General features: G+C 42.1%; 1 protein-coding gene across 12 annotated transcripts in view; it reads right to left on the bottom strand.

Annotated features, from left to right (window-relative positions):
• The window catches only part of CAMTA1 (calmodulin binding transcription activator 1), a 674,030-nt gene that overhangs the window by 634,037 nt on the left and 19,976 nt on the right, over nucleotides 1-20,017 (bottom strand). For 11 of the 12 annotated variants that reach the window (XR_011470178.1, XR_011470179.1, XM_070403987.1 and 8 more), the window contains exons 2-3: nucleotides 11,458-11,527; nucleotides 6,614-6,732 (exon numbers count right to left, since the gene is read on the bottom strand). Coding sequence is in view for 10 of the 12 variants with exons in the window: in XM_070403987.1 (XP_070260088.1) it covers nucleotides 6,614-6,732; nucleotides 11,458-11,527 (189 nt within the window). In the remaining 2 variants the exon portion in view is untranslated. The remainder of the gene's footprint in view (nucleotides 1-6,613; nucleotides 6,733-11,457; nucleotides 11,528-20,017) is intronic. The other variant, XM_070403991.1, reaches the window with a different exon arrangement.

The raw sequence follows: 20,017 nt of genomic DNA, 5'->3' as shown, positions 1-20,017 counted from the left end.
CGTGACTCTACACTCTGCATTAAGATGTGCTTCCCTACCGTTCCTCAGAGCCCCACCTGCAGTACTGACCCCTCCTCACCTGGCAGCCTCACCAGTGCGTGTGAACACATCCAGTCTCCCTGGGCCACTACCATGCTGGAGTGACACAGGCTGACAAGTATGCATGCGCTCACTTGGATTTGGGGATCCATCATCTCACTTCATACTAAGTTCAACGGAGGAACTGTAGTTAACCCAATTGCTACAAAATAGGTTTCACTTGAAATTTGGTACCATATACTGTATTAAAAAATCAAATAGTGTCACTCTTAAAACTTGGCTCTCCGTGTTCATAACTGCATTTTCCTACTTGCAATGTAATCTGCAAAGCACTGCCTGGACTCGGAGGATAATCTGGGACCATTCAAATGGTTGGCACTGCCAAACACTAAAACAAAATGAAGCTCTACCTCGGGTTAACTATTTTCCCGAGTCATCAGGGCCAAAACAGCGCACTCGCCTTTCTAAGCGGAGCACATATTATGTGCTTGTCAGTTTAGCTGACATTTTGGAAGTTTGAAAAGTTCTAAGTGATACCAAAAAAAGTTTTTCAAAAAGGTAACATATAAATACACTAGCAAAACCAATCATTAAAAAAATTACACCCCTAAATCTGAGTTTATAAAATCTGAGTTTATAACTGATTTTATAATTTATACAGAGAAAAATTAAAAATACAAGGATTTTTGCCTACACACACACAACAGTGATTGAAGGAATTTATTTAAATCTTTATTGTTGAAAGCATTGCACAGGTCCTCTTTTTCCCCTGTTAACCTCTTCCAGCCCATTCCTCCTGTCCTCCCCCCAGGAGTTTTTAAGTAAGGTGGCTTCTTGTTATTAAAATCACTTAAATGAAACATAATTTAATAATTCTCATGGTCTTAAAGTTCATTTTTCTTACCTGAATATAAAAAGTGAGGGGAGGGGAGTATTCATCATTTAAAAGGATAAATTTCTCCCCATAAAAGGCATTATACTCAGGGGCTTCTTCTTGGACTTCTGTGGTATGCCTTCAAGTGCATCAGTCTGTATCTGTACTGCTGTCTACATAAACATCTTTACCACTAAAAACATTCAATTACCATTTAATATGAAAATTTCTGAAGTTACCACCAATAAAAACCTTTGATGAAACTTTCTTTAAGATCAGTACAAACTAGAATTCTATTTCGTTTGCTTCCTCTGGAGAAACTTTGCATTAGAGGGAAAACAAACAGAAGAAAGAGCATTACCAGGCAAACCCAGAGATGACCTGAAGGGGCTCAGGAGCACATGTTCATTAGGAATGGGCCCCGGGCGCCATTACTTAGCTGCCTGCAGAAGAAGCAGACCTGGCGACTGTGGGACCAGGGGTGCTATTTTCAGTCAAACAGCTAATTAATGACTAAACAAAAGAGATTTCAGTCCCAACAACATTCATGGAGTACTAATATGTGTAATTACAAAGTAGTCATTTGTGCAATCAGAAAGTTGCATTAGCATAATTATTTCTGGCCCTGGGCCTTAAAAATATTAACTTAAAACGAAAAAACCTGGTAATAGTTCACCTAATAAAGATGTGAATACCAAAAGGGTCATGAAGTAAGAGTTGGCTCTTTGACAAATGCGCTCTGTGTTTAATTCTTTCTCTCCTGCCCTGGATCTAACATCAAGCCTAACCCTCCAGCTACCTAGAGGCACAAAATTCCTACTGGTAATACATATCCTTCATTATCCAGAGCCCCATATTAATACTCATTAAGAATAAAACTATTTCCACAAGAAATGAGTGTGCTACTTTAAAAAAACCTTCATGCAAAAATACATTAAGTTCATGTATAATACTTCAAAATGCAAATAAATAAAGAAGCCAAACAATTCTATAAAACAAAGGATCACGGTCACTAAACAGCTGCAAGATCTCGGGAAATCCATTGTAAGTTTCTCTCTGGGACAGAACTGGAGCGAGTGCGGGCTTGGATCCCAAGTCCACCACCTAATTTCCTCTTCTCTTCCATGAGGATAATCACAGGACCTACTTCTTAGGGTTCATCAAGGGGTACGTGGGATTACCGCGCCCAGGCGCCCCTAGTGCCTGGCATGCAGCAGATGGCCTATAAATGCTGGCTGCCAGGACTGCTGTCACCAGCCTCATTTCCTTCATCGTCTTCGGAACCTGGGGGGAGGGTGTGTGTGGTGGGAAAAGCGCGATCTAGAATTGATTCGTTTTTAGATACAACATTTGATTTGCAGTCGCAAATAGCACTCAAGAAAGGAAGAGGTTTCACCCATCCCAATGAGTTGGAAAGGTTAAGAGTAGCTTAACTAGGCCCTACGATCTCTCTTATCCTCTAATAGTCTTCCTTTTCAGTGACTTCCAACTCCACCAAATATTGCCAAATGAACCCACAATACGAACCCTCTATTAACTCTTTTTAACCCAAAACTAAATCACAGAATAGTTTTGCTGAGTTCACTGATGTTCAGAGTTATGGGTCTTTGATTAAAAGCCTAGACAACACACAAGAGAAGGAATGTTCCTAAGAATTCAAAGAAATGAAGGTCAGACCAAGGCAAGCCCTATCAAGTGAGCTATCTTGACCAATTTAACTACTTTTCACCAACAGTCCCTCATCTGTCAAAGGCAAGGTTACGCATCTTGTAATACTGTTATGAGGCTTAGAAATAATTACATCCAGTACTCAGCCACTAGCAAAGAACAGGTCTCCATTAATGGCAGCATTTGATTGGGCACAATCTCCCTCTCCCCCTCAACTAATATACACACGCAGTAGAAAAGTTGGGCTTTCTCAAATAATCATGAATATTACAGCACAGGTCGGACCTGAATAGAGGAATTTCTCCAAATTTCTACACATACTCCCAGGAATTCAACTGTGCACACCCTGCAGAGAGGTGGGGAGAACACGGGAGAGGAGAGAGAGGACAGCTGACATCTTGTCCTGGCATTTGAAAATAAAAATAAACTCCCGAGCTAAACCAAAGGCTACCTAGACTCCCAAACAACTCCGAAAACCTTGCCTTAAGAACTGGGCTGACGGCAAATCTTGAAAGGTCTCTTAGCACAATCACCAAAGACTCAAAAAGGCCAGGCAGGTGTCCCACCAAACACTCAGCTGACGGTGGCAGAGCCAACACTACCCCGTTTCTGCCAGCTCCATGTGGCGAACACGCTGTGCAGAGGGTGAACTGGAAACACGCCTCTGCGGCGCCAGTGCCTGGGCCCGATGAGATCTAAGGAAGCGCATGTGTGTAAACACAGCTCCTAAGCACAAGCCGACCACTTCAAGTGGCCCTTCACCAAAACAGCAATCTGCTCCAGCTCCAAGGACACGGCCCTTGGGAAGGGCAGAATGGCCACACTGTACTCGAGGAGCCATTCAAGAGACTTCCTGACTAAAGGGACCCTGCCTTCATAGGACCGCCGAGCCCAGTGAGACAAGCGCACTGACATGCGGGTCCTCCAGGTTCTAGTGGCAGGCTGAAGGCCGTGGGAAAACGACGACACGCAGCTAGGACAAAGAAGTGCTTTGATGGGAATACTAACAATCTATTCCTCCAATTATCCAAGCCAGTTACAAAAAATGAATGGGAGGGGGGTGGGGACTGGATAAAAAGGGAAGGGATTAAGAAATACAAATTGGCAGTTACAAATAGTCCCGGGGATATAAAGTACAGCATGGGGAATACAGTCAACAACATTATAATAACGATGCATGGTGCCAAGTGAGCACTAGACTTATTGGGAGGATCACTTCCTAAGGAATATAAGTGACTAATCACTATGTTGTATACCTGAAACTAAGATGATACTGAATATCAACTGTAACTGGAAAAAAAATTTAAATAAAATAAAATTTTAAAGTATTTTTAATGGCAGGTCCATTGCCCCAGAAAAGTCTACAGAATTAACTACTAATCCAAGCCTTCTGCTGTCACTCTAAAATTCCCCTACTTTTCCTAAAGCCAAAAAGGAACAAGAAAAAAGGCCAATGTCCTCTACACAGAAGTGCAGGCCAGCCTTCCCGCTCAGCCTCCATACCCATGCTTCTCAGTGCGCAGCGGGCAAGTCACGGAAGAGCACGGGACCAGGGAGGTGCTCCCCAGCCCTCGGGACTGGCCTCCTCGCCCCGCCCCAGCAGCAGTGAGGCTTGCGCACATAACCCACATCTCTTGGACCCCAGCTTTACGTTTCGCTCATCAAGACAGGAATGCAGTCCTTGTCTGTGGACTTGGATATCAGCAACATGGGACCTAAACCAGCGGTTTCCAGGGAGCTGTGTGAACTGGAGTGCTGGGACCAAACACAGAACTTATTTTCCTTTTAATCTTATCTCTATAAATGTTCTTTATTGGGTATTTTATACTATATCTAAAGTAAAAGTAAAACATCTAGACTATTTTAACTCTGTAAGTAAAAATGTGAACTCAGTTGAAGAGCTGTGCGCCAACATTCCAAAAAACCTGAAATCAATTATCTAAATAAACTACCAACTAAATTTCTAACAGTTACCTCTAGCTTTATAAGATTCTTAAGGCCACTGATTTTAATTAAGCAATAGCTGGTTTCAAATATAATTTCAAATCGTAAATAAAATAAATTGCAAACTTCATATAAAATTTAAAAATACATACCTATTATGTTTTGATACATTTATACATAAGCTGGAGCTAATATATAACAATATGATGTCAAATCCATGTTGCAGAAACATACTGAATTTTACAAAGAAATATACTGAATTTTAAATAGTTCATAACTTAGTTGTGACTTACTGAATGGCTCCCAAATTATACTATTTTGCTGGTTGAGTATTAATCTATGGTTAAGACTAATTTACAGCATATCTACTTTGTTTATCTGTCTTAAATGTTTGAAACAGCTAATAAATGACCACATGAAACAATAGTCCTCTAAACTAGCTAATGTTTGTCAAAGCAAAAGTATTCTGTCTGAAGGAGAAATGTAAGTTATGTAAATAATCAAAATATACATACCTTAAAAGAAATTTAAAGTCAGTTGAGATTCAGTAACAAAGTTATGGGGTTCTATGGAGTATTTAACTCTGTAAACTGGGAAAAGTAAAGAAACTTTCATCCATATAACCTCTTACAACTCAAAACGAAAGCATTCTAAATTGAGGAGCTGGAGCAAAATAATCTTCAAAAAATAAGGGTGAACAGACAGCACTGTTTTCTTCTTGTCTTAGTTAAATATAACACCCTAACAGGGTAGCATACATCTATATATATAAAAGCCTAAATGACCAGCTGACCAGCCAGTAGCTATGATGCACACTGACCACCAGGAGGCAGACGCTCAACAGAGGAGCTGCCAAGCGACAGCAACTTTGCAGAGTGCACTCAGGGACCCCTTGGGGGATGTAGGACTGCTGGTTTCAGCCTGATCCCCACAGGGACCCTACCTACCAGAGGGACCCCACTCACTTAGCAGATGCCCTTTGAGCCCCAGCGCCGCCCCAGGTGCAGCTGGCCAGGGAGGGACCAAGGGAGGTTGGTTCCAGGGCATATCCGGTCCGTCTTGCCCAGTCCCGCCCCGCTGGCTACCTTCTAATTAATTTACTTTCAATGTGCACAAATCCGTGCACCGGGCCACTAATTGATTATAACCAACTCTGCGAAACCAGTAACCCAGCCACTTGAATTAAAGGAATAGAACTCCCCAAGTTATGGACACATAGTCAATTCTTATCACCACACTAAGCAGCTATCAGCCTAAATTCAAATATTCAGATTCCAAACTAAGAAAGAAGAGAAAGCAATCAAACCCTAGTGTTAAAGTGTTCTAAGACTCCCAGATTATGACTTACCAAAATAAAGAAACATCATCCAAGAAGACAAACTTTTATTCATTCTAATTCATCAAATTTCTTTCTAACTGGATGCCAAATACAGAGTGGGGCAAAAGTAGGTTTACAGTTGTGAGTATAAGAAAGAGTTTATTCTTGTATTATGTTTTATTTATTGTACTGTTGCCATACAAATAACTATAAACCTACTTTTGCCCCACCCTGTATACAGTCTACTGAACAGTCTTCATTAATAAAGATTCCTATCGTTCCGGTAAACCAGTTAGCCTCCATGCAAACTGTCTTCATCACAGGACTAAGAGTTGTTCTGCCAGCAGGAAGCCTACACGTCCCAACTCTACAGAAACTTCACATCTTCAAGACACCGCACGTTCTATGGGCACTGAGCTGTCTTTTACTAACTCGTGACAACAGAAGCACTGATGTTCAGTGGAGATGCAGGCAGTTAACCACCAAATGCTATACGCCAAAATGCAGAAAAACACAGATATAGGAACCCATGCTCCCTTGGTTAGTCAGTCAGCGTGCACAGTTTATATTGTTCAAAGCAAGCCAAGCAGAGCAAAGATCGTTCAAGAAACATGTTGGTTTCTGTCAAATCCAAATTAAATAATCTTCTCGTTTACAATTTCCTAGGTCAGTATTTCCAGTTAAAGCTAATATAAAGTAATACTATGCAAAATGACCTAAGAAGTTTGCCCTTCAAGAAATGATACCCCTAAAAATAGAAAGTTATCTACCTCATTAGTGTTCCAACGGTGCCTCTCTTTGGGTAAACTTGAACATTTCGGCAGACATTCAAGCAGCTTTTTCGGTAAAAAGATTTTTACATGACTACTATTGCTGTTCCCATGATCATCTATAAAGAAGAAAACAATAAATTCAGAGAAAATAAGAGAAAATCTCCTTTAAGTACTGGCAAGGTCAGCAGCAGCAGCTCGGGTGAGTCACTGAGACCAAGAGCGTCCCTCCTCTGAGTGAAACCCTCGTTTGCACTCTCGGAGCAGAGCTCTGCTCCCCGGCAAGCAGTGGGCAGGGACGACCCCAGCAGCTGCCCGTGACCAGACGTTACTTTTAAAGGTTCTCGCACCAGGTTTCCATGAAGTCCCCCAAAATTGCAAAATGACTTCACCCCACAACAAAACCCAGAAACCCTCTAGTAACCACTTGAAAAGGTTTAAGTTTTTTTAGGAAAGAATTCTAATAAAATAGAACTATCTTATTCATAAAATAATACTACTTCATCCTCTAGAATATAAACGAGACTTATCCTTTCAAAAGCAAATTACACATCTTATGATATAAGGAATTCAAGCCTGCAGTTAGCTAGGTAATACAGAGGCTGGTCTTTCTAGCCTAAATGTAAAAATATACCATTTTAATTAACTCAATTTACATATACATATCTATATCATTAATGTATTTCATCAAAATATAACTCTTCTAAATTAAGTGAAAGAAAAGTCTATTACTGTCAGACTAGATGGGATGTCTCACTACCTGATAATTGGTCTCCCTGATACTTTCTAAAAGAGATCATTTCCTTTATGTATCATTTCATTCATTTATTTATTTGCACATCATTTCCTCTTTCATTCCTGTAACAAAGTCCCCTTTGCCTGGCTCAAAATTTCTTGCCAGTTTTGGCACATTTAGTTCCAAGTTTCAAATTACCCACTCCAGTTTTTTTTTTTTTTTTATGTTAAATAGAAGCCCCAATATCCAAAGGATGCAAAGCATAACCAAGTACAAAGGAGCAATGCACTAAATACTAAACGCTGAATCTGCTCCAGAAAGCACGGCTGAAATAACGTATTCTGATATTAACAAGATATAATAAAAACACTGAACTCCAAGTAAGAGTCCAGGCTTCAGTCCCAGTTCTGCTACTTTCTAATTGTGTGACCTTGGGTAAGTTACTTAATATCTTCAGTTTTCCTAAATCAAGGAGAATCCAACTATCTCTAACTCTCCTCCATAGCCCGTACAGAACTGACTGTAATTCAATGACTTTACATATCTGGCAATTAAACAGCCTTTTATAGGCACACTGGTATTAGTTAATAATGTTAAAAGTGAAATAAAATAACATATCTTTCTAGTCATTTATTACAATGTTGCTTACTTAGCATAGGTCTATTTCTTGAACATGTGAAAAACATAAAAGAATAAAAGTATTTTCTAGTCACAATAAAATCCTCTGCAAGCATTTTTCATCTAATTTACACATTTCTCCTCAAGGAAAATATCTTAAGAGGAAAATATTGGGCATAGAAATAAAGTCTAAAAAACTTTACTACATCATAAGGAAATATTTTGTAGAAAGGAACTTAGGAGAGTTCTAGCATACTAAATCTTTTTTGGTCCATGAACTACATAACCAATTGAATTATAATGCCCATCTTCTACTTCTATAAGCAGTATAAAAACTTCAAAACTGACTGCTTTTAAGAATCCAAATTTTTAATTTAAGGGCAAAATTAAACTAAACTTTTTTCAAATCTTGCTATAAAACCAAGAATGTTAAACTAAGAGAATGTTCATAGAAAGTTCTGTATTAATTGCACCCTATAAAACCCTTGTAACTTCAGGTGCTGATGCATGCGCCCTGCACTTCATGCCCCGAGGGGACCAGGGCCGGCAGACTTGAGACAGCAGAACACCAAATCCCAGGAGCCTTTACCTCCTGTCCCTTCTCTCTGGCCCTAAAGTGGTTTTACTCTACTTTATAAAATTTCCCATGTTGTGTACAATTCTGAAAGTAGAGGAAGAATCCTAAAATCTATACTTAACTCAAATATTCACATTTACAGGGTGCCTTTCTGAAAACAGTGCTATGCTAGGTGCTAAGTAAATGGCAGACCCTGAAATGTATGTATGTCTAGGCGTATCACTGAGAAAACTACTTAAAAACTACTTTAAACAATAATAACAGAATACTAAGCCTCAGCTTCTATTTCTATGTTTGTGATCACAACCTGATGTCAAGTACCTGTCCTTTCAGCCTCTTTGAGGAACCAGCCGTCCCTGTGACATATTAAAGCACATCTATGTATGGGTATGTCTGCATGGCTGGGGGGGGGGGGGGGGGGGTGGTGAGAGCGCACTCTTCTCAGCAGCACCAGGAACTGCTATAGAAAGCCTTCCGTCCTCCACGCTGATATGGAATCAGGCAGAGGCTCTTAAAGAGGAACGGGAGGATGGCTGTGTAAGCACTGTCTCAATCAAGTTTCTAAATATAGTGGCTACGGGCTGTACAGCCGGGGCTTCAAAGGGACCAGAAGTATGACAGGCCAATGAGTTCCCCTTAATCAGTTTTTAAACTGTGCCATTTCCAGAGTTTTAGGTTCATGCTGAATACAGATTGGGTGTTTTTAAGAAACATAGCAACGGGGAAATTTTCCCGCTATGCATTATGACGATGGCCATTTTAGTGCTGGGGAAAAGTAGGAACTCACATAGGCAAAATGTTAAGACTCTTATTTTCAAATTTCTGTTTTCCAATTAAAAGTGTCATAAAAAGTAACTTTGCTTTCCCATTGGAAAAGAACTGCTTTTTCATCTTTTTGGAATAACTATGATGACATAATTAGATAAATACATGTGCCAGTTTTTAAATCCTGTCTCAGCACCAGGATTGTAACAGCACCTGAGAGTAACCTGATGTATACACTGGTTCCAAAGGCATCTCAGGATTTAATGTAAATAGTTAAACTCTGACACTGTGACATGGAAGTGCCAACCAAATCCAGTGAAACACTTCATTATCATTATCTAGCATAATACTCAGGTCTGATATATGACTTCAGAAAATTATTTTCTAACCTCCTTCACAATAAAAATAACTAGTGAAGCTCCTGAAATTGACAGATGATTTGCTTGGCTGACAACTATAATTCTAGAGAATGAACCATCTTTTCCAGTCAACCTTCAAATATTTTCCAAATAATAATTTCAGAGACACAGTATAATTTAACTAAAGCTTTCTAAAATATACAAAAATGTGCAGTCACTTAATAAGGCAAGAAGCAGAGTTCTTGTTTTCATGTTTTATTGCTAAAAATTAAGATTCACATTGCCAAATCCTTTATTTAAATCCAAAGAAATACATGTGACCTTTTCCTTGGAACACCCTGTTGACTTCTGCAAGGTAAATTATAACTATATCAACACTAACCTGGAAATGATGCATCCATTTTATTTTTGTTCATAATTCATAAAAATTCAATAATTTTGGTTCTGTTATTCAATCAAGTTGATTACAGTTAATCTCTCAACCTCTAGACCAAACTGCTCAAAATAAGTCGATATAACAGTGTATCAAACTGCTAGATCTTATCAGGAACATATCTGATCAACTTGGAGTGGTAAAATTAAAAGGAAGCTCTACAATTTTCTGTTTAGCTCTAATTATTATGTGCTGAGATTTAATTAGCAGGATAGGAACTGATTCAGGAAAACATAGCCACATATTGTTCTATTCAAGTCAGCACAGTGCTCACAGCAGCAAATACTGCCATTACTAATGTCAGACTTTCAAATCATTATTCATCCAAAATACATATTAATTAAGCACCAACTATGTGCCAGCACTGGTAGGATTTCTCTTTATTCTTTTCCAAAGAGATTCTCCAAAATGAATTAAACTCCGTTGTAATTACCCAAAAGATATTTAAAGGTTAAAAAAATAAGTTTTTTAATAGAAAAACATAACTAGTTTTGTTCTTTAACAACCCCTTTCCTCTCCTTACAGTGTGTGATCATCAAACCTGACCCTTCCTATTCTTAGGTGGCCCAGATTTATGCTTTTTTCTGCAGTACTTATTATTACATCTCTGGCCCAGGTTTAGGTCAACTCATAACCCAGGTTCAATAAACTTCTATTTATCTGCATTTATATTTCCATCTACAATATGTGTGCAGGGGCAGCTAGGGTGGGGCATAGGAGCTTTGCAATCGACTGCTTCAATTTGAGTTTGGGAGCATCTTCTCCTGCTTCATCCCATTCAATGTCCATGGAGCTACACGTGACCAGGTAAGTTTCCTTTCTGCTATTTCTGAGGGAGCAGACACTTGTGGGCCTCCATATCAGGCATCCAGGAGGAGCTTACATGCACACTCTCATTTAATCCTCCCAAGAACCCAGCAGGGCATAATCACCCCATTTCACAGATGAAGAGCCAGAGGTTCAGATTAATTTGCCCAAGATCCACAACTAGTAAGTGGCTCAAATGGGATTCAAACATGGCCTGTGGCTTTTCCCACGGGACTCCTACTGTGAGTCTGGAATTTGACACCAGTTACAGAATCATTGTTTCAATACGTAACATTGCAGAGTGCTTGGGATTTCCCATGTGGTTAAACCCTTTGCCTTTTTTAATCCTCACATAAAGGTTACAAGGGGAGTATTATTTTGCTACCCCCAGAAGGATTAAGTAACTCATCTAAGATCACACAACAAGTTAAGGCAGAATTCAGGTCTTCTAAGTCCTGCTCACAGGCTATTTCCTGCACTACAATGCCGCAAACACTCGCGCTGCCAAGCCCACCCCTTCCTGTAAGTCAAAAGCTTTGCGAATCCTACCTTCTAGAGGTGGCACGGTGTTGAGAACACAGTAGGTGCTAGTTCCGCAGAATACACTTTGGGAAACGCTCTAAGGAAACAGAAAATAAAATGTAAAACTAATCTTTGCAAAAGATATACACTGGCTCTTCTGTGGTCTTCCTGCCGAAGATGCACAACATGGATCTAATCATGAGGAAACATCAGACAAACCCCAAAGGAGGGACAGTCTACAGAATGACTGGCCTGTACTCCAATGAAGAATGTCAAGGCCATGAAAGTCAAAGACTGAGAGGACTGCTGTGTCTTAGAGACAGAGGAGACCGAGCGTGGCCCGGAGGTTACCACTGGGCCAGCCCGCATAACGGGCGCAGCATCTGAGGGTGGGATGGTAGAAATGTCTCGATGTTAGTTTCCTGGGTGATCACTATGGTATGGTTATGGAGAAAATGCTCTGGTTTGCAGGAAATACAAAAGAATTTGGGGGGGGCAGGGGTGAAACATAATGGCAACTTATCCTCACATAGTTCAAGGGGAAACGGGTTCTTTGCACCACACCTACAATTATTCTGTAGACTTGAATGTTACGAAATTTAAAATCTATGTGTGTGAAGGAAGACATATGCAGGGAGTATGCATTACTTATAAAAAAAAATTTTTTAAAGGAAGCGTAAGTGCTGTACACAGTAAATCTTTACTAAGAAGAACCAATGCCATATTCATTTTGCAGTTCAGTCCATATTCAATGACATTGTTAACCATTTCCCAAAAGTAAACCCAACACCCAACTCATTCAAGAGAATCTACTGAGTGCCAGCTAACAGAAGGGCAGGTGCCGCAGGTCAGGAAGTTGGAGAACAGGTCTCTGCTCCCAGGCTGCTTCGTGTAGGTAAAATTTTAGTTTTCATACAAGAACCAGCACGTTTAAAAAGGAAAACCATCTTCTGTGAGTCTTGCCAACCAATTATTTTCAGTCCTGATATCCTTTTCTTTTGGTTGCAGTATTAATTAAAAGTTTAGATTATTCATCCTGCATTACAAACAACCCATATTACCCATATCTTCAGAAAAAAATCACTTCTACTGTCGTGGTAAACAACCTGCTTCCTATTTATAATGGTCTGGCCTTCTAGCAACTTCAGCGCAAAATTATAGCTAATTTGCCTACAAACGTCAGGTCATAATAATTTGGCCACTCAGTGTATTTATATGCCTAGAAAACCAAGGACTGTTTAGACTTTCAACGACCACTTCAACATTTTCTTTACAATATAAATAGCTCAGTTCTCTCACTTACTAGCTGTCATTCGTAATGTAATTACCTCTGTATTACCTCATTAAAAAAGGTAGCAAGGCCAGGCCAGCATGGCTCAGTGGTTGAGCGTCGACCTATGAACCAAGAGGTTACGGTTCAATTCTTGGTCAGGGCACATGCCTGGGTTGCAGGCTCCATCCCCAGTAGGGGGCATGGAAGAGGCAGCTGATCAATGATCAGCTCTCATCACTGATGTTTCTCTCTCTTCCTCTGCCTTCCTCTCTGAAATCAATAAAAATCCCATATAATAAAAGCCTAATGCCAAAACCGGTTTGGCTCAGTGGATAGAGCGTCGGCCTGCGGACTCAAGGGTCCCAGGTTCGATTCCGGTCAAGGGCATGTACCCGGGTTGCCAGCACATCCCCAGTGGGAGATGTGCAGGAGGCAGTTGATTGATGTTTCTCTCTCATCGATGTTTCTAACTCTCTATCTCTCTCCCTTCCTCTCTGTAAAAATTCAATAAAATATATTTTAAAAAAATAAAATTAAAAAAAAATAAAATAAAATAAAAGCCTAATATGCTACATATCCGATCGTCCAGTAGGCCGTTCAACCAACCAAAGTGCAATATGCTAATGATATGCTAAGGCCGCTCAACTGCTCGCTATGACATGCACTGACCACCAGGGGGCAGATGCTCCAACAGGTAGGTTAGCATGCTGCTGGGGTCTGGCTGATGTGGGAGGGTGGGGGGAGAGGGGACTGAGCTAGACTGACCGGAAATGCCCTGGAGCCCTCCCACAGTCCCTCCCCAGCTGGCCAACCTCCCACATCCCTCCCCGGCCCCAATTGTGCACCAGAGGAGTCCCTCGACCTCCTTATATTCATGGTCAAGTGCTTCACCATAAGTAAGTCCTTCTCCACAATGTGACTCTTAGCTATCAGGATAAGCATCCACTTCCTACTTACTTTGTTTCCAGAAAGTTCTAGTTGCAGGACTTTTACCAGCCTTCTATTTGATTTAATCAATAGTGGTTAACTGCTGACTAGCAACGTGTGGCAGCATCTTTAGCAACCACCTGCAACTGAACTAGCACCTGGGCCCGAGGACGCTCCCTGTGGACTGCGGGCAAACCTCAGAAGCCAAGTCCCTGTGGGACATCCAGCACGTTCCTTCCCGGGACTGTGAGCGTGGAATTAGAGCACATCATGAAAAGTGGTTCACGCCAAGTCAGCAGTACTCTGACTTCACGTAACACGTGCAAGAGCCGCCAGCAACAGCCTTCTAACCGCATTACTGCAACATCTCATCTTAATGTGGCTTCGGAATTGAAACGAAATTTCATGATGTTAAAACTAATGTCTTACATTCAAGGCTTAACATTTTCTGGCTTCCTATTACCAAAAAAAGACAGCATGAGCTTACCACTTCTCAAGACATTTTAGCAATGGCCTTAACATCAAAAGTTTTACAAATCACTAATGTGTAGTGGGACACTAATAAATGGCTTCTCAAAAAAGGACTTTTACACCTTCCTTCAAAGTTTGATGATAGGTAAATCAGTGGCAAAATATACCAAATAACAAATCAGAAGAATTAAACACCAAAAATAACATGTAACAGAAATATCACGAACAACCAACCATGATCTCTCTACAGCACTGGCATAATAAAGTGTCTCTAATAGTTTAATTTAACCAGGACAGAAACTCACTCCCATAAGTGAGAGTGATATTAAATGTCGTTCTATCCTCAAAATAACCAGGTTCTCAAACAAGCCTAAAACCCAAGGAAACCCACACTAGAAGTACCCGCCTTGTGTTAACCAGGGGCCAGACTCCGAGTCAGGTCCTCTCACTGGACCCCTTGAGATCTGCTGATGATACTGAGCGCAAGTGGCCCCATATGAGGGTCTGGAGAATGGAGCCCGCACCAGTTCCACCACCCTGCTGACAAGTCTAGGCAAACAGCAGGGAGGGGCAAAGCACAAGCTCAATGTCAGGAAGGTCTGGGTTCAAGTCCTCCCGCTGCCCTCTCTGGCTGCTTCTGAATCCCAACTCAGATCTCTGATCCTTCCGGGGCCTTCCGCCCACTGACCGAGTTAGACCACTCTGGTGCCATCTGCGTAGCCTCTTTCCATTTGTTCTTCAAACATTAGAGTGCCTAACTCGTGCCAGACACCATCCTAGGAGCTGGGACCCAGCAATAAAAAGACAAAGGTCCTGCCCTAACTAAGTTTGGCTCAGTGGATAGAGAGTCGGCCTGTAGACTGAAGGGTCTCAGGTTCGATTCCGGTCAAGGGCATGTACCTTGGTTGCGGTACATCCCCAGTAAGGAGTGTGCAGGAGGCAGCTGACCAATGTTTCTCTCTCATCGATGTTTCTAACTCTATCCCTCTCCCTTCCTCTCTGTAAAAAAATCAATAAAATATATTTTTTTAAAGAAAGACAAAGGTCCTAATTTTGTGGGGTACATAGCCAATGGGGGGTGGGGAGTGTAAGGCGACAGTGCTGTGAAGGAAAGAAAGTGGGGCGGTGTGCCGAGGGAAACACCAGGTAGGGGAGGCATGTTTCTGACTGTACAAGCCGGCGTGGAGCATCAAGAAACCTGGGTTCTCTCTCACTAGCCCGCTGCGCGGCTCTCGGCTGGGCCGCACAGCATCATTCCAGGAGACTGATTACACTGAGGCCCAGGCTGCAATCCTACCCGTTAAGTCAGAATGTGTGGGGATGGGACCCAAGCATCAGGATTTTTTTTAAGGTTCCCAAGTGACCCCAAGATGTATCCAAGCACGGGAGCCACTGAAATAAACAGTCGTGTGACTCTGGGCAACTCTAACTTTCCTGGTTTTCTCCAGAGTGACATGGGAGTTGACCTTGAGCAGTGTGTCCATCTTCCATGTGCATGCAAGTCACCTGAGGTCTAGGGAAGAGGCGGGCTCTGTTCACAGGCCTGAGTGGAGCCTGCGCTGTGCCTCTAACGCTGCCAGGTGAAGCCCATGCCACGCCCTGAGTGTCAGCTACGATGATCTAAAAAAATCAGGCATTCGATCTAAAAAGGACCCTTCCACGCCCTAACCAGTTTGGCTCAGTGGATAGAGCATCAGCCTGTGGACTGAAGGGTCCCAGGTTCGATTCTGGTCAAGGGCATGTAACTTGGTTGTGGGCTCGATCCCCAGTAAGGGGTGTGCAGGAGGCAGCTGATCGATGTGTCTCTCTCATCAATGTTTCTAACTCTCTATCCCTCTCCTTTCCTCTCTGTAAAAAAATCAATAAAGTATATTTTTTTTAATAAATAAATAAATAAATAAATAAGGACCCTTCCAGGCCTTTCTTTTGCCTCTGTAACTTTCTTTTATTTATTTACTTTGAGTTAATCCTCACCAAGGATATTTTTTCCATTGATTTTTAGAGAGAGTAGAAGGGAGGGAGGGAGGGGGAAAGAGAGAGAAAAAAAATAACAACCATCGACGCGAGAGAGACACATCGATTGGTTGCCCCTTGACCAGGCCAAGTTTCGGGTCATGACCAGGAACTGAACCCAACGCTCTGACCACTGAGCACACTGGCCATGGCACCCCTATAACTTTCTAAATAAACTTTTTCTTGCAATAAAAAATAAAATATATAGTTATAAAAAAAGACTATTTCAGTCCTAGCATTCCTCAACCACATAATTCCATGAAATGAGTACTTCTATCTGTTAACACCAACTGTAATACAAAACTTTGCCAGAATATCCAAGCAAGATAATGAAAAGAAACTAAATGGATGGTTATTATGTCCAGTGTCTCTAAGAAGTGGCCAGGAGGGGAAAGATAGCCACTCTATAAAGTAGATCCCCTGCCTTCAAAAAGTGCCATCAATTGCAATGAAGAGCCCCAGCGGGTGAGGCCCAGGCTGCTATTCCGAGTCAGAGCACATACCTAGTTGGTGGGTTCGATTCCCAGTCAGGGTGCGTAAGGGAGGCAACTGACCGATGTTTATTTCTCTCTCTCTCCCCTCTTCCTCTCTCTCTAAAAAGTCAATTTATAAAAAAACATATCCTTGGGTGAGAATTTTAAAAATTGGAATGAAGAAATAATACATGACTTATTAAAGGCTGACGTGGGGGGCAAATGGCGGCAGCAGCCCAGAAACCAGTAGCCACCTGTGTACCAAGCACAATGTCCTCAGAGACATGAACTGTCTTCTTCATTTTTGTCTCCTTCCAGGACGTCACATGTAGCCACATTCCTGATGTATATAGTCTTTGGATGTTGCAATAAATGAACAAAACGCTATGTAATAAGGAGTGATTACAGGCTTTTGAACAGAGAAGTAGCATGATGAAAACTGTATTTACAGTTCTTTGAAATAAGGACTGAGAATGTTTAAGTCTCCACAGAGTCCCTTTAAAGCTAACGGAGGACCCACAGAGCTTATTAAATCAAAGACGGAGAGAGGCTACACCGAATGCAATAAACCACTTGTATCAATTAGAAGTGATGCATTGAAAAAAACTTTTTCATATATTTTACCATGACGTAAACTGATTCTTAAAATTCACTGGTCAGTACATATTACATGACACATAAATAATCAAAATTAAGTAGAGTCTCAAATCCGTAGCACCTTCACTAACCTCACCAGTTTTGCCTAGCATTCCAGGCATCATGCCTCCATCAGCTAGGAGGCTAACTCGCAACAAACTGTATCATGGCTCAAATACCATAAGTATTTACTTCTTGCTCGTGTAAAGTCCCAACCAGGTGTGCCTGCTCAGCAGCGAGCTCTCCTCCGAGCAGCGGCCCTGGCACCAATGCTGCCTCCATCCTGTGGCAGGAGCCCTCCTGGGGCACCGGGTGCTTCTGCACCAGCCAGCAGGGAGGGGCAGGGCACAGACAACTGTGCCTGGAGGGTTTTATGGGCCAGGCCAGGAAGTGGCCCACTTCTCTGCTCTCTCTGCTCCATTGGCTAGAATTTGGCCACAAAGCCACACCTAATTGCAAGGGCGGCTGGGAAATGCAGTCTGGCTCCATGCCCAGGAAGAGGAGATGGAGTTCGTGATCAGCGGGCAGCCTCTGCCACGGTGCCATTTGTAAATGGGGCGGGGGGGGGGGGGGCGGGGGTTAATTACCGAAGAGTCGTTCTCTCAGAAATGTCTTCTGTTAATCTACAACTCCACCTTTAACCTCCAACGCCGCTCAGCATCTCCTAGTAAAACCAACCTGGCAGTTTTCTTCTCCGATAAATATTTTTCTAACATATTCAGAATAAGACTATAATAAGGGCATCCTTAAAGGGATGTCGGGCTTTTAATTCTGGTATCTCCAGTACTTAATGGCTGGCTAATAATAGAAGCTCAAATATTTTTTAAATTCCTGGATGAATGACATTCCCAGAAGTGCACAGAAAGGAAAAAGAGGGTCCCATCTCTTGCCCTGCTGATGGGGAGAGTTACTGAAGGCCATTGGTCATCTGAAGAACCTCTCTCCCTCTCCTACGGCCACCCTGAGTTGCCACCCATCCTCTGGTCTCTGAACAATTAAGCAATAAGACAAAATACTCAGAGTGTTCACAGATGCCAACAGATGGAACACTCCCATTTGTGGCTAGAGCACAGGGCTATTAGACAAAAGGGCACGGGGTCTGGCACAGGCCATGCCCTGGAGACCCTCCACAGCACAGGACTAACGACCTCGGAGACGGGGAACCCAACATGTCCTCCAAACACGGCAACTTTATCCTTTTCTGAGCCACAAAAGGGTAGTGGGGGGAGGGGGAGGGGAGCATATGCTACAGTACAAAAATATTTTCTCCTCACATAGTACCTCTTTTCAAGAAGTTTAAAATACACCGTAAGTGCTACTATAATAACCTTCCCAACATTCCTATGGGATAGAGACAAAATTAAAGTGTGTACCCAAGTTAAAGGGAAAAGTCTGGTAGGTGGCTGACTTCACACTACAAAGGCCAGCTAATAAGAAAGCGAAGCAGTAACCTCTATGGTATTTGGGACACAGACCATTTTAGGCTCTCAAATTGAGTTCAACACCTAGAATTGAGTTCAAAAGCAAACAAGTAGCTAAAAAAGACGAGAAAAGTACTGAAGTTCTAAGAAGCTTACACAGAAATTAATACTACAATAGTTCAAGCCTGATTTATGACCTGAGAAATCACATTAATTGATTCACTATTACCAGATTCATGTAAAGCGTATTTAAAGTGATTTCAGAATGAAAAAATTATTCTTTCCAGATATGAATCACAGGATCACAGAACTTTCACAAATTCAATTTGGCTAGGAAGCCAGTATACTCAATATTCTGAAAATAATCAAAGAGCACTTATTAAGTGTCCACATTTGTACAAATACATCCCAGTAGAGCATATTCAGAAAAAAAGCTACACGAGTTTAAAATGACATTGTTTTAGGCAGCACTGTCATTCCTGGTACCAATGATAACAATTTGTTGAAACCCTCAAAAATAGAGTACTGTAAAATATCAACAAAATCAACCCAACAAAGCAGGCATTCTATTTGATATTATGTACGTAGAACAAGCATTTTCACATAGAAAATCCTGCTGTGGTCCCGGGGGAGCAGAGCAGACATCATGCCTACCCTAGAAAAGGAGACGCCAAGGCACAGGCAGACGCCTGCCAAGAGCACCGGCCAGGGAGCAGCCGAGTGAGAGCAGGAGCAGGAGCAGGAGCAGGAGCAGGCGCAGGCGCAGGCCCCCGAGCCCCCGCACTGCCGCTGTGCTGTCTTCGAAGAACGCAGGCCCTCGCCCTAAGAAGGCACTAATGCTTCCCCCAAGGAACCATGCAAACTCTGGGCAGGCGGCTGGGACAGAAAAGCACAGCACTGAGAAGACACAGAGGACCCTGCGGATAGCAAAGCTTCCCGTACCCGAAGCGGGGCCCTCCGTCCTGAAGGCAGGCAAGCACAGGCTGCAGGCGCATGGGTGTCACCTGGTGGAAAGGCTTCCCTTGCTTCTCCAACACTTTTTGGCCCAAGAACTGCAGACCACCTATCACTAGCTGCTACAGCCAAAAAAAACAAAAGCTCGCCCTAACTGGTTTGGCTCAGTGGATAGAGTGTCGGCCTGCGGACTGAAAGGTCCCAGGTTCGAGTCCGGTCAAGGGCATGTACCTTGGTTGCGGGCACATCCCCAGTAGGAGGTGTGTAGGAAGCAGCTGATCAATATTTCTCTCTCATCAATGTTTCTAACTCTCTATCCCTCTCCCTTCCTCTCTGTAAAAATTAATAAAACATATTAAAAAAAAAAAAAGCTCATCACAGCCAAGGGAGAGAACGGCACCAACTGTGGCATTCCAGCA

The sequence above is a fragment of the Myotis yumanensis genome, unplaced genomic scaffold (assembly GCF_028538775.1).
Source record: "Myotis yumanensis isolate MYYU_CA2020_CCGP unplaced genomic scaffold, mMyoYum1.0.hap1 SCAF_2, whole genome shotgun sequence".
Classification (NCBI taxonomy): Eukaryota; Metazoa; Chordata; class Mammalia; order Chiroptera; family Vespertilionidae; genus Myotis; species Myotis yumanensis.
Note: the sequence above shows the minus strand (reverse complement) of the source record. Positions and strands in the feature narration are given on the sequence as shown.